Genomic DNA, 12,269 nt, shown 5'->3' on the forward strand with positions numbered 1-12,269 from the left:
GACGCTTGTCAAGGTCAGCCAGATCCACCTCTGGGAGGGGCAACTGGTACCGATCGGGACAGAGTCTCCAATCAGCCCTGTCTTGGTCACAGGGAAGCGACCGCTCGGAGTCGAGCTCAGGTTCGGAGCAAGTTCCCTAGTAGCGGGGCAGACTCCGGCAATTATGGTGCAGACTACGTTGGCTGCACTGCAGCAGGGCTTGTGGCCTCAGACTCTGTGGACAGCACAGTGGTACCCATAGAACCCTTGGGGGTTCATTCAGCCCCCTCAGCCCACCTGCTTGGTATCCAGAGCTTTGGAGAGACCAGCTACCACCCCCCTCCAGCCCAAGAGGCCTCAGCTGCAGGCATCCCACAGGCACAGGAGGAAGTGGGCGAGCAAGCCACTGGGCCACCTATGGTTGCAGAGGACCCCATGGTACTGGCTTCCTCCTCCTCGTCTCCAGAGGAGGCCATGGTGGGGCTCCCTCCACCAGTGCCCCAGGATGATGCTAAGGTGCATCAGGAGCTGTTAAAGAGGATTGCTACCAACTTGGGCCTCCAGGCAGAGGAGTTAGAGGAACCGGCAGATTCCCCCTTTTAATGTTCTCTGCCCCGTGGCCCCAGCTAGGGTAGCTTTGCCCCTACATGAGGTGGTCACTAAAATTACAAATGCCCTCTGGCAAAACCCCTTCTTCTTGCCTCTGATCTCCAAGAAGGCAGAGTGCAAGTACTTTGTGCCATCTAAGGGCCCCAAGTACCTTTATACCCACCCTGCTGCCTAGTGGTAGAGGTGGTCAACCAGAGGGAGAGACTGGGTCAACCAGGGGGCCACCCCTAAGAATAAAGACTAAAGGAGACTGGACTTGTTTGGACGTAAAGTTTATTCATCCTCCAGTCTACAGTTGCAGGTGGCCAACCGTCAGGCCTTAGTAGGCCGCTATGATTTTAATATGTGGCAGGCCATGACCAAGTTCAAGAGCGCCCTTCCTGAGGCTTCTAGGAAGGTGTTCCGGGCAATCCTGGATGAGGGCTTGACTGCAGCCAGAGCAGCTCTCCAGGTGGCGTCAGATGCTGCGGACACCGCCGCCCATACCATGGCATCGGCTGTCTGATTGCACAGGGGTTCGTGTCTGCTCCTCGGAGGCTCAGCAGTCAATGCAAGATCTCCCTTTTGATTGGCACGTCCTGTTCGCAGAACAGAGGGACATTAAGCTCCATGGTCTGAAAGATTCCCGTACAACCCTAAAAACACTGGGCCTGTATGTCCTTGGACCTGCCTGCAAGCGGTTAAGCCACAGCAGCCTCAGAGCTAGGGGAACCACCCTCACCAGGAGTCTCCCCACAAAAGATCCAGGTGCTACAAGAAGCACCCTGGCGACTAACCCCTGTCTACATCCCAGGTGGGCTTGACCCACAGTAAGCAGACTGGCAAGCACCCGTTTTGAGGGTATGCCTGTGGGCGACCTACCAGACTGACCCCAGATCCTTCCTCCCCTTTGTTTGCCAACTGCCTTTCTTCCTTCCTCCCTGTGTGGGCGTCTATGACCTCAGACCGGTGGGTCCTCAATATGGTGGCACAGGGTTACAGTGTTCAGTTACTTTCTGAGTGCCATCCAAAGCGGAAGCCCTCAAAGCGACACAGATTTTGCTCCAGATGGGGTCTGTGCAAAGGCTCCCTTATGATGCCTTCCTCCTGCCACGGGCCGGAAGCCTGATGTATTTCGTGTTCCCTCCAATTCCGCGCATCAGCAAAGTCCTAGTGAAAATCAAGAGAGACAAGGCTCAGGTTCTCATGCTTGCCCCAGCATAGCCTCGCCAGCACTGGTTTGGGATGCTATCAAGCTTGTCTGCGATCCCTCTCTGGCCCCTGCCGAACCGACCAGACCTGTTGTCACGGGATCATGACCAACTCTTGCACCCCAACCTCGCCCCCATCCACCTGACAGCGTGGATGTTGTGTGGTTGAACCTGGATGAATGGGCCTATTTGGGAGTTGTGCAGAAGGTCCTCCTCGAAAGTAGAAAGCCCTCAACTAGGCAGATCTACCTGGAAAAGGTTTCAGAGTAACAGCCGTGTTAGTCTGTATTCGCAAAAAGAAAAGGAGTACTTGTGGCACCTTAGAGACTAACCAACTTATTTGAGCATAAGCTTTCGTGAGCTACAGCTCACTTCATCCGGATGCTTACTGTGGAAAGTGTAGAAGATCTTTTATACACACAAAGCATGAAAAAATACCTCCCCCCACCCCACTCTCCTGCTGGCAATAGCTTATCTAAAGTGATCACTCTCCTTATAATGTGTATGATAATCAAGTTGGGCCATTTCCAGCACAAATCCAGGTTATCATACACATTATAAGGAGAGTGATCACTTTAGATAAGCTATTGCCAGCAGGAGAGGGGGGTGGGGGGAGGTATTTTTTCATGCTTTGTGTGTATAAAAGATCTTCTACACTTTCCACAGTATGCATCCGGATGAAGTGAGCTGTAGCTCACGAAAGCTTATGCTCAAATAAATTGGTTAATCTCTAAGGTGCCACAAGTACTCCTTTTCTACCTGGAAAAGTGGACGAGGTACTTCTGCTGGGTGGAATGGGGCATCTCCCCTTCGTATTCTTTGGTGCAGTCGATCTTAGACTACCTGCTTCATTTAAGGAACCAGGGCCTAATGCACTACTCCATTTCGGCCCTTAATCCACCAATCCAGGGGCAGACAGTGTTCTCCCATGATATGACGGTCAGGTTCCTTAGAGGCTTCGAGAGGCTCTTTCCTCAAGTTGGTTCCTGGCCCCTCAGTGGGATCTCAGTTTGGTTCTGCCCAGGCTCACGGGCCCGCCCTTTGAGCCTTTGGCCTCGTGCTCCCTGTCTCACCTATCATGGAAGGTAGTTTTCCTGGTGGCAGTGACGTTCGTGAGGCGAGTCTCCAAGCTGCGAGCCCTGACCTCAGAACTGCTGTACATGGCCTTCTATAAGGACAAGGTCCAGCTCCGGCCCCACCCGGCTTTCCTTCCCAAGATTGTGTCCGCTTTCCACGTGAGCCAGGACATCTTCCTTCTGGTCTTCTGCCCTAAGCCCCATGAGACTAGTGAAGAGAGGCATCTTCACACTTTGGACGTAAGAAGGGCCCTGGCTTTCTACCTAGATTGGACAAAACCTTTCTGTAGGTTGACTCAGCTTTTCATCTCTACAGCTGGTAGGATGAAGGGCCTCCCAGTGTCCATGAAAAGGATTTCTAACTGGATCACATCTTGCATTCGGATCTGCTAGGAGTTAACGGGAGTCCCTCCGCCGCCAATCGTCAGAGCCCACTCAACTAGAGTGCAGACATCCTCAGTGGCCTTCCTGGCACAAGTTCTGATCCAGGATATCTGTAAAGCCATGATGTGGTCCTCGGTATACATGTTCATGGTTCTCTATGCCTTCACACAACAGGCCAGGGATGATGCTGTGTTTGGCAGAGCTGTATTGCAATCTACATGTCAGTGAACTCCTTACCCACCTCCAGGGGTACATCTGGGGGTCACCTAAGTTGAATTACATGAGCAATCACTTGAAGAAGAACAGGCTGTTATCTTTTTCTGTAACTGGTCTTCTTCAAGATGTGTTGCTCATGTCCATTCCACAATCCACCCTCTTTTCCTACTGTCAGAGTTTCCAGCAAGAAGGAACTGAGGGTGGAGGGGGCTGGTGGTGCTCTATATGCCGGGGCATACACGTGCCACTCCAGGGGGTGCCAGAGCTGGTCCCCTACAGATACTGTTGAGGGAAAAACTTCTGGCACCAGTGCATGTGGCAAGCACACACGCCTAAGATGAATGGACATGAGCAACAGATCTCAAAAAACACAGTTATGGAAAAAGGTAACTGTCTTTTATAATGTCTATAGCAAAGCGAGTTTGTGGAGAGAGAAAATGGAGAGTGAAAACAATTAAAAAAAAATTAACTGTTACAGTCCTGAGATTGCTAGTTATCCATATACTGTAATAGTCCATATCTACTACCCACATAGATATGTTTATGCTGTCTATAATGTATAGAAGAAAATTTTTAAGCTTTACTTTATGAATATGAGACAGCGAGAGAGGGAAAATATCATCCAAAACATTAGAAGAAATTAGGTAAGCAAGAACTATTTAGTAAGTTTGTCACATGTAAAAAGTGTGTGTATGTGTATATTTGGCCACGATTGCTAGTGGAGGGGGGACTAACTGCTAACAATATTTCTTAGAATCATCTGACATGGGCCACTGATACAATTACATGGGTTTCTTTGATTAATATTATTTTGAAGAGTCTCCAACTTTGCCCATAGCAATGTTTTCTGTTCCAACAAATGCCTGTGAGACCCTTGGGGCTCACAGAAACAATTTTCAGTGTTTAATCACTATTTGCAGGTTTCTTTTTAAGAATTCATGGGAGGCTTTATATTCAGAAGCTCCTGGAGCAAAGGAGTCTTAATTATGAAGTGAAATGTCTCTTCATAGTCTTAGCCAGCAGAAGCATCTTCAAAAACTCTCTCTTTAGCAGTTATGTCTGAGTCTGACTCATCTAAGGAAATATCAGAACATGCTGGCTACCACTGCTGAACTAGTACCTGCATTCTCCTCCTCTTGGATTCAAGTATGTTGATCTTAAAAAATGACCCATAACTCTGCTGCCACTATTACGGTTTCCCAGGAGTTTTGTTTCTTGTTGCTATATCCAGTTAATTCCTCTCCATTAACCAAACAAGTACTGGCAGCCAGTACACCAAAATCCTTAAGACCTTTTCAACCTGATCTAGCCCCCAAAATAGGCATTGACTACTTGCAAATCCTCCACACTCTTCCCAGTTAGCTTTCTCTGCTTTCCAAAAAAGCTTTTAAATGTAAATGCATTTGGAGTCTCGGGGCTTTTCTCTGCTCAAAACTTTCTCTACGAATGCAGGTTTCAGAGTAACAGCCGTGTTAGTCTGTATTCGCAAAAAGAAAAGGAGTACTTGTGGCACCTTAGAGACTAACCAATTTATTGGAGCATGAGCTTTCGTGAGCTACAGCTCACCCCTCAGGCAATGAAAATGAAACAAAAAACTGGCAGAGACTAATAACAAATGAAGCAAAAAAGCAGAGCAAAAGCACACTCTTGCCATTGTGCCTTTCTTATCTGTCACGTGATGGGGTGATTCACCTTAATGGCAATTTCATGCTTAGTTTTAATGCTTAGTATTAAGTAACTTTTTGTTGTCTTCTTTTTACTCATCAGGGAAATCTATCGTTCAAGTATCCAGGCTTATGCATTAAAGAATAAGAGTTAGAGGACTTCTGATGGAATTATTTCCTAAACCAAGCCAGATAGCTAAATTTGACCCCAGTGTGTATCGTTACTACTTTAAAGGAGCTTTTTGTCATTCATTGAAGTACATTAGGGTTTAGGCTTAATGCTATCTCTGAACATTAACATCACAATTCTTGAACACTTGAATAACAATTCTTCCAAAATCCTAGGTTTTTAATAAGCTTCACCAGCTCAATGGGGAAATCAGTGTGGTGCTGCTTAGAAAGCTTGAGGCAAATATACAATCCAAAGAACTTTTAAAATTTATAAAATGAGATAGCCAGTCTTCCATTAGATTTCCATCCAGCTCACTTGGCAGGAAACTAACCGTGAAAGACTTGGGTCATAATAACTGGACAGTGTTTTATGGTGTGAAGGCACAAAATTGCTGTACTGGATGTACCCTGAATCGGAAAGCATTTCAGTGGCTGCACATAGATTCAACAGTACTTGAAAAATGTTTTGAGATCTCAGGATAAAGATGCCTGATAATATTTTTGCAAGTTTCTAGATTTCATTTTCAGAATCACCTACATCCTGGTGAAAGTCACTTAGACTTGGGCTCCTAAGTGACTTACGTGCTTTTGAAAATGGGACATAGGCTCCTAAGCGACTTAGACACTTCGATAGTTTTACCTGAATGCTTTAGAAAGCAAGGCTCAGATAAAAGAAAGAGCCCTCTAGTTATAAAGGAAATAGTAGCTAGAAATAAACTGTAAAATAAATAAATAAATAAATAATCCCACTTTTTCTGCAGAAAACTTCATCTTCACATCTAATGATCAGAAATATTATTCAAATCATCTGCTGATCAAAAATATCCAATCTATAATACTATTGGGAAAGGAAATGCTAATTATAAACACTCCTCGGTTTGCTGTTTTCTTATTTTGTATGACATAGCACCTAGAAGCCTTAGTCATGGACCAGGACCCCACTGTACTAGGTGCTGTACAGACAAAACAAAACAGTCCTTGCCCCCCAAAGAATTTACAATCTAAGACAACAGATGGATACAGAGATGCAAGGAAACAATGAAACAGTATGGTCAGCATGATAAGCAGTGGTAGGAGTACACCAGTGGGCTAGTCATTGTCAAGGTTATTACAGGGATCATGACACAGGAGAATTTTAAGGAGGGATTTGAAGAAGGATAATGAGCTAGCTTTGTGGATGTTTACAAGGATCTACTCCCTGTTATGTGACAAGCTCTGAAAATTTTGCACATATCTTAAATGGATTTTGCAGTGTGTTTATCATCAGGCTTTTGGATAATTTACTTAATGTATCATCATACATAGATTGCAATTCTGAATTACATGCAGTGCCCATAATACAGTTTTACATGGCTCTGTATAAGAAGATAGTATTTAAATCTCAAATGCTGTTTAGATGGAATTTCTTATGTGCTACACTGAATCAGGTTGTAACTATGACAACCTAGCAGACACAGCTGTACTTTTAGAGCAGAGGTGCTCTTAATATACTGCTATGTTTAGTCGGGAATAGGTTTAATGTATGAAATTTAATTCCTTTTGTGACACATTAGTCTTTATTAGCTGTATCTGAAACAAAAAATGTTTGTTGGCTATAGTTAGCTATGAACTTAATAAAATATACCTGATATTTCTTATTGAGATACAAAAGCTTGTTACAAAGCAGAATTTGTATAGCACCCCTTACATTAGGTCTGATCTTGCCTGGGGCTTCCAGGTGCAATTGCAATACAAATAATAAATAGGAATAGGAATGGGCTTATTGCATTTCCCTTGCTATTTGTAGCATGTTAACTGAAGGTCATTCACAACAATGAACGGCAGTGTTTTCTTTATAGACACCAAACCAGCTTGTTCTTGTTGCTTTTCTCCATTTCATGTGGAGAACATGTTTAGATCTGGATGTGGGTGACCAAGTATAAAAGCTTGAGTAAGCTCCTACCTTACGGGAGGAAAAGTCCTCTCGCATATACCAGAAAATGATCATCTCAGTCACTCTAGGTTTTGCAGAACCATCCTGTAAAATTCTGTCAGATAGTTCTAAAATCCTATAGAATTTAATAGCCACTGATGTCTCTTATATAGTAATTGTTATAGAACCCTATAGTTTTCTTCCCTACTAACTTCTATGGGACTTTTTCCATAAAGGCCATCGATATTCATGGCTGCCTTCTTGCTGCTCATCCTATACATGAGCTGACAAGCAAACCTGCAGTCTGATCTGTCTTCAAAGTGTGGTTACAGGCTGCCAGTTGAACAGAGCTACATGAAGGATTTGGGGGCAAATTTTGCATATGGAATTAGAGTAATGGCAGAGTGTATATTAGGTCATATTAGAGTCACTGCCATGGTCCTAGGATTAATGCACACAATAAGCTAGGTACTGTAATGGTAGTCAGGGAAACAGCAGTCAGGACTGTTACTTGGAGAGAGGAGAAACAAAATGAAATAATTTCTGCCATCTTTCTGTCAGATGTTCCCCTGGGTGAAAAGATTATATTATGATTACATGTATTCTCACAGATAACCAGAAAATGGGCTGGAATTTCTGGCATTAATGAATGTTTCTCCAATTTTTCTTCTTAGATACACTGGAAAGGAGTTTGCACTGAAGATTATAGACAAGGCAAAGTGCTGTGGAAAGGTAGTGTACACCCATTTACATGTGAAAAGAGTAAAAATAACATTCACAGCTGCTCATTAGTCAAAGTGGTATGTGTTGGGGGGGGCGGTGTTTGGGTTTGATAGAACTGTGACTGCTTTCAGAATTATCTGTTTAGCATTAGCAGGATTATTTTCCATCCAAAATGCAAACAATAGAAGTAGTAACTGTGTTAATCTAGTAGATAATGGAACAAAAACAAAGATTGTAATTTATTCTATTGAACGAACAAAGAAAATGTGCAGTATTTCCACAATTGTTCTCCCTTCATTGGGCCAAAATGGAACAAAAAGAGAAATGTGAAAGTACAGCACAGTGACTATGACTGTAAAATCTTTGAAGGATGAAACGCGTGTGTGTGTGTGTGTGTGTGCGTGCAGCACCTAGCATAATGGGACCCAGTACTGATTATGAAGGGAATTAAAACTATAAAGGCCCCAAAGTATGTCATGACCCATATCAACATTAGTAACCATTGTAAGCAAAGTTAATATGGGATAAATTCCTGCAGTCCTTATTCAGTCAAAATACCCTGTTCTTTTTTGAGTGCTTGCTCATGTCGATTCCATTTTAGGTGTACGTGCGTCCACATGCACAGTCGTCTAAGATTTTTGCCTTTGCGGTATCTGTAGGGTTGGCTGTGGCACCCCCTTGTGCTGGTATATAGGCGCCACCGACCCTACGCCCTCTCAGTTCCTTCTCGCTGCCCGTGACGGTTGGTCGGTGTGCCTTCTCTTGCAATCGCAAGAGCGATAGTGGTTCTTCAACAGCCCGTTGTCTGTCAACTTTATATATAGTTTAGGTATTTAGTTAGCTTTTAAGTTAAGAGTTAGGTTAGTCTGGTAGTTGGAGTCCAGGCTGGGACTTCGCCACAGAGTGGGGCACGCCCCATTCTCCCAGCTTCAAACCATGCTTGTCCTACAACAGGCCGATGCCTATTAGTGACCCCCCCATGGTAGTTGTCTGAAGCGCTAAAGAACAAGCAGGTGCACTGGCACTGCAGACACTGCGTAAGGCGCCGGACCTGGTGACTGCCCCAATGCCTAAGGGTAAGCTGGTCATGGATGGCCCCATAGGGCAGTGGATCACTCTTGGTCCCCGGACTGCAGGTGTAGATCCCCATCTCTGCGGCCTAGGACCCTGGCACCACATTCCTGGTCTCCGGTCAAAAGGCCCAGGTCCCCGACACCGTGTTCTCTCACTACGAGCCGTGGGACACTGGAGTTGAGGCACTGGTGCCTGTACCACCGGTACCAGCAAGCTTCTCATCAAAGATCACCACGGTGCAAATCACCCTTGCCCAGACGGTCTTCCAGACATCCGTTCCCACTGGGGCGGGATTGCTCCCGGTCGTGGCACTGGTCTCCATTCCCCGGTTCTGCTCATTGGGCAGGCACCGATCCTCGCCTCGCTGGTCGCCAACCAGGGTGAATCGGCAGACTCATACCTCAATGGCTCCGCACTGGTCACTGGAAGGGCAGTGGTCAGACTCCGACTGGAAGTTCAGCCCCTCGCCAAGGAGGGGTGATTCGCCACTGACCCAGGAAGCTGGTGCAGCACCCATGGCAGCAGGGACAGTGGCCTGCTCAGTGGCCATACTGGAACCCATGGGGTGTGCCTGTAATGTCGGTCCCGTATTCCCACCAGTCCTCCCTGGCAGCCTTGGACAAACTGCCCCCCGGCACTGGAGTTGGAACTTGGTACTAAATCCAACACGGGGAGCAGCACATCGGACTTCAGCACCTAAGGAGCCATCCCTCCCCTGGCAGTGCACTTGTCCCTGTTGTCTCCAGACGAAGTGGTGGTGGGTCCCTCCCAAGCGGGCAGTCCCCCATCCCCAACAACTTCAAGGAGCACAGGTCCTCCTTAAGAGGGTGGCTACCAACTTGAACTTATAAATTGAAGAGGTCGCAGAGGAGTCAGACTTCTTTAACATATTCTCCTCCAACAGGGCCCGGATTGCGCTGTCTGTCCACCCAGGGGTCCTTAAGATTGCCAAATTGCTGTGGCAGACCCCCTCTTCCATTCCACCTACTTCTTAGAAGGTGGAAAATAACTATTACGTCCCTGCAAAAGGGTTCAAATACCTGAATGCACACCTTCCAGCAGTGTCACTGGTCGTGTCCGCTGTTAATGAAAGGGACAGGCAGGGCCAAGTCAGTGGCAAACTGAAAAGCAAAGATGCCTGGAGGCTGGACTTATTTGGCAGAAAGATTTATTCGATGGCAAGACTGCAATTTTGGGTATCTCACCATCAGGCCCTGTTAGGCAGGTACAATTTTATGCTGTGGGACTCCTTAACGAATTCGAGGCTCTCCTGCAGGATTGAGCCCAGGAGTTTGCTGCTTTGGTGGATGAAGGCACAGCAGTGGCAAGGGGGTCCTTCAGATGGCCTGGGACGCTACTGACTCAGCGGCCAGGGTGGTCACCTCCTCAGTAGCCAGGAGGCGCAGCTCCTGCTTGCAGTCCTCCAGGTTACCCCAGGAGATACAGGCCATTCTACAAGACCTCCCTTTTGAGGGGATGGGCCTCATCTCCGAGCTCATGGACTAGAGACTCCATGGCCTTAAAGACAGGTTTCAGAGTAGCAGCCGTGTTAGTCTGTATCCACAAAAAGAAAAGGAGAACTTGTGGCACCTTAGAGACTAACAAATTTATTTGAACATAGGCTTTTGTGAGCTACAGCTCACTTCATCGTATGCATTCAGTGGGAAATACATGGCCTTAAAGACTCCCTTGCCACCCTCTGCTACTTTGGCAACCATACTCCTCAGCAGGCCAGGAAGCTGTTACGCCCTCACTTTCAAGACCAGGTCTTGGGGGACTCCCCAGGTGGGCACCTACAGGAGAAAGGATAGAGGCAAGGGGTTTAAGTGGAGACACCCATTGTCTTCCCATTCGTCTGCTCATCCTGGGCGTTCCACATTTCGAGAGTGTGCTCAAGGGCGACACCCTAGTTGCTTCTCAGGATCCACCCTCCCACTCTTTCCTCAACCACCTCCATCCCTTCCAGTCAGTCTGGTATCAGTTGACCTCGGACCGTTTGGTTTTCAAAGTAAAATCATCATGTTACACCCTGCAGTTCATCGCCGACCCTCCCTCCCACCCCCTTCCCCTCCTCCTTCAGGTGCTCTTCTCAAGAGCAGCTAGTGGAGGAGGAGGTTCCTTGAGAAAGGGGTTCTACTCCCATTACTTCTTGATCCTGAAAGCAAAAGGGGGCCTTAGACCTATCTTGGACCTGCGTCGCCTCAACAAGTCTCTCAAAAAGTTGAAGTTTCGCATGGTCTCCCTGACCTCCATCATCCTCTCCATGGACTGGGAAGACTGGTACGCTGCCCTCGACTTGTACGTATTTCCACATTTCCATTTTCCCGGGGCACAGGCGCTTCCTGCATTTTACTCTGGGCCAGCGCCATTTCCAGTTCATGGCATTGCCATTCAGTCTCTGGTCAGCCCTGAGAGTGTTCACAAAGTGCATAGCACCAGTGGCCGCTTACCTGAGGCCCTGGGGTGTTCAAATTTACCCGTACCTCAATGACTGGCTAATAAAGGGTCAGTCCTGGAATCAGGTGCGGCAGCATCTTGATCTGGTTTGTTCCACCTGTCGCGACCCGGGGCTCTTAATAAACAAGAAAAAGTTGACCTTAAGTCAAATGTAACGCATAGAGTTTGTTGGAGCGGCCCTCTACTCCACTCAGGCCAAAGCCTTCCTCCCCGAGGCACAGTTCCAAGCCATGGCGGACCTGATCTCATGCATTCAAGCCCACCTGCTCACCACTGCTCACACGTGCCTACGATTGTTGGGCCACATGGCTGTCTGCATTTATGCGGTCTGACACGCACGGCTCAGTCTGAGGCCCCTGCTTGCGTCAGTCTACATCCCCAACAGACACAGCATGGACCGAGTTGTCAGGGTCCCAGACCATGTACTGTCATCACTCACTGGGTGGCAGAATCAAACATTGATGTTGGAGGGGGTTCCCTTTGCGGCTTCATCACCATCTGTGACCCTCATCTCGTAGCCACACATCTCCCTGGAGCCAGGGACACTTTGGCAGATCGCCTCAGCAGGGCCTTCTCGTCTCGCCACGAGTGGTCCTGCCGTCCGGAAGTGATCAGCATCATCTTCCAGAAGTGGAGCGCTCCCCAGGTGGACCTGTTCATGTCCAGGCAGAACAAGAAATGCCCCGTTTTCTGCACAATTTGGGGGATTGACAGAGGCTCCCTGTCAGATACTTTTCTACTCCCATGGTTGGGGGCTCTGTTGTACACCTTCCCCCTCAGTGTCGTTAATTCACAAGGTCCTCATGAAGATCAA

The 12,269-nt window shown here is 47.1% G+C and overlaps 1 protein-coding gene across 2 annotated transcripts in view; it reads left to right on the plus strand.

Moving 5' to 3' along the window:
• Nucleotides 1–12,269, plus strand: part of DCLK2 (doublecortin like kinase 2) — a 146,617-nt gene that overhangs the window by 101,241 nt on the left and 33,107 nt on the right. For both annotated transcript variants that reach the window (XM_073341326.1, XM_073341327.1), the window contains one exon: nt 7,876–7,933. In XM_073341326.1, coding sequence (XP_073197427.1) covers nt 7,876–7,933 — 58 coding nt within the window. The remainder of the gene's footprint in view (nt 1–7,875; nt 7,934–12,269) is intronic.

Source organism: Lepidochelys kempii, chromosome 4 (genome assembly GCF_965140265.1).
Source record: "Lepidochelys kempii isolate rLepKem1 chromosome 4, rLepKem1.hap2, whole genome shotgun sequence".
In the NCBI taxonomy this organism is placed as follows: domain Eukaryota; kingdom Metazoa; phylum Chordata; order Testudines; family Cheloniidae; genus Lepidochelys; species Lepidochelys kempii.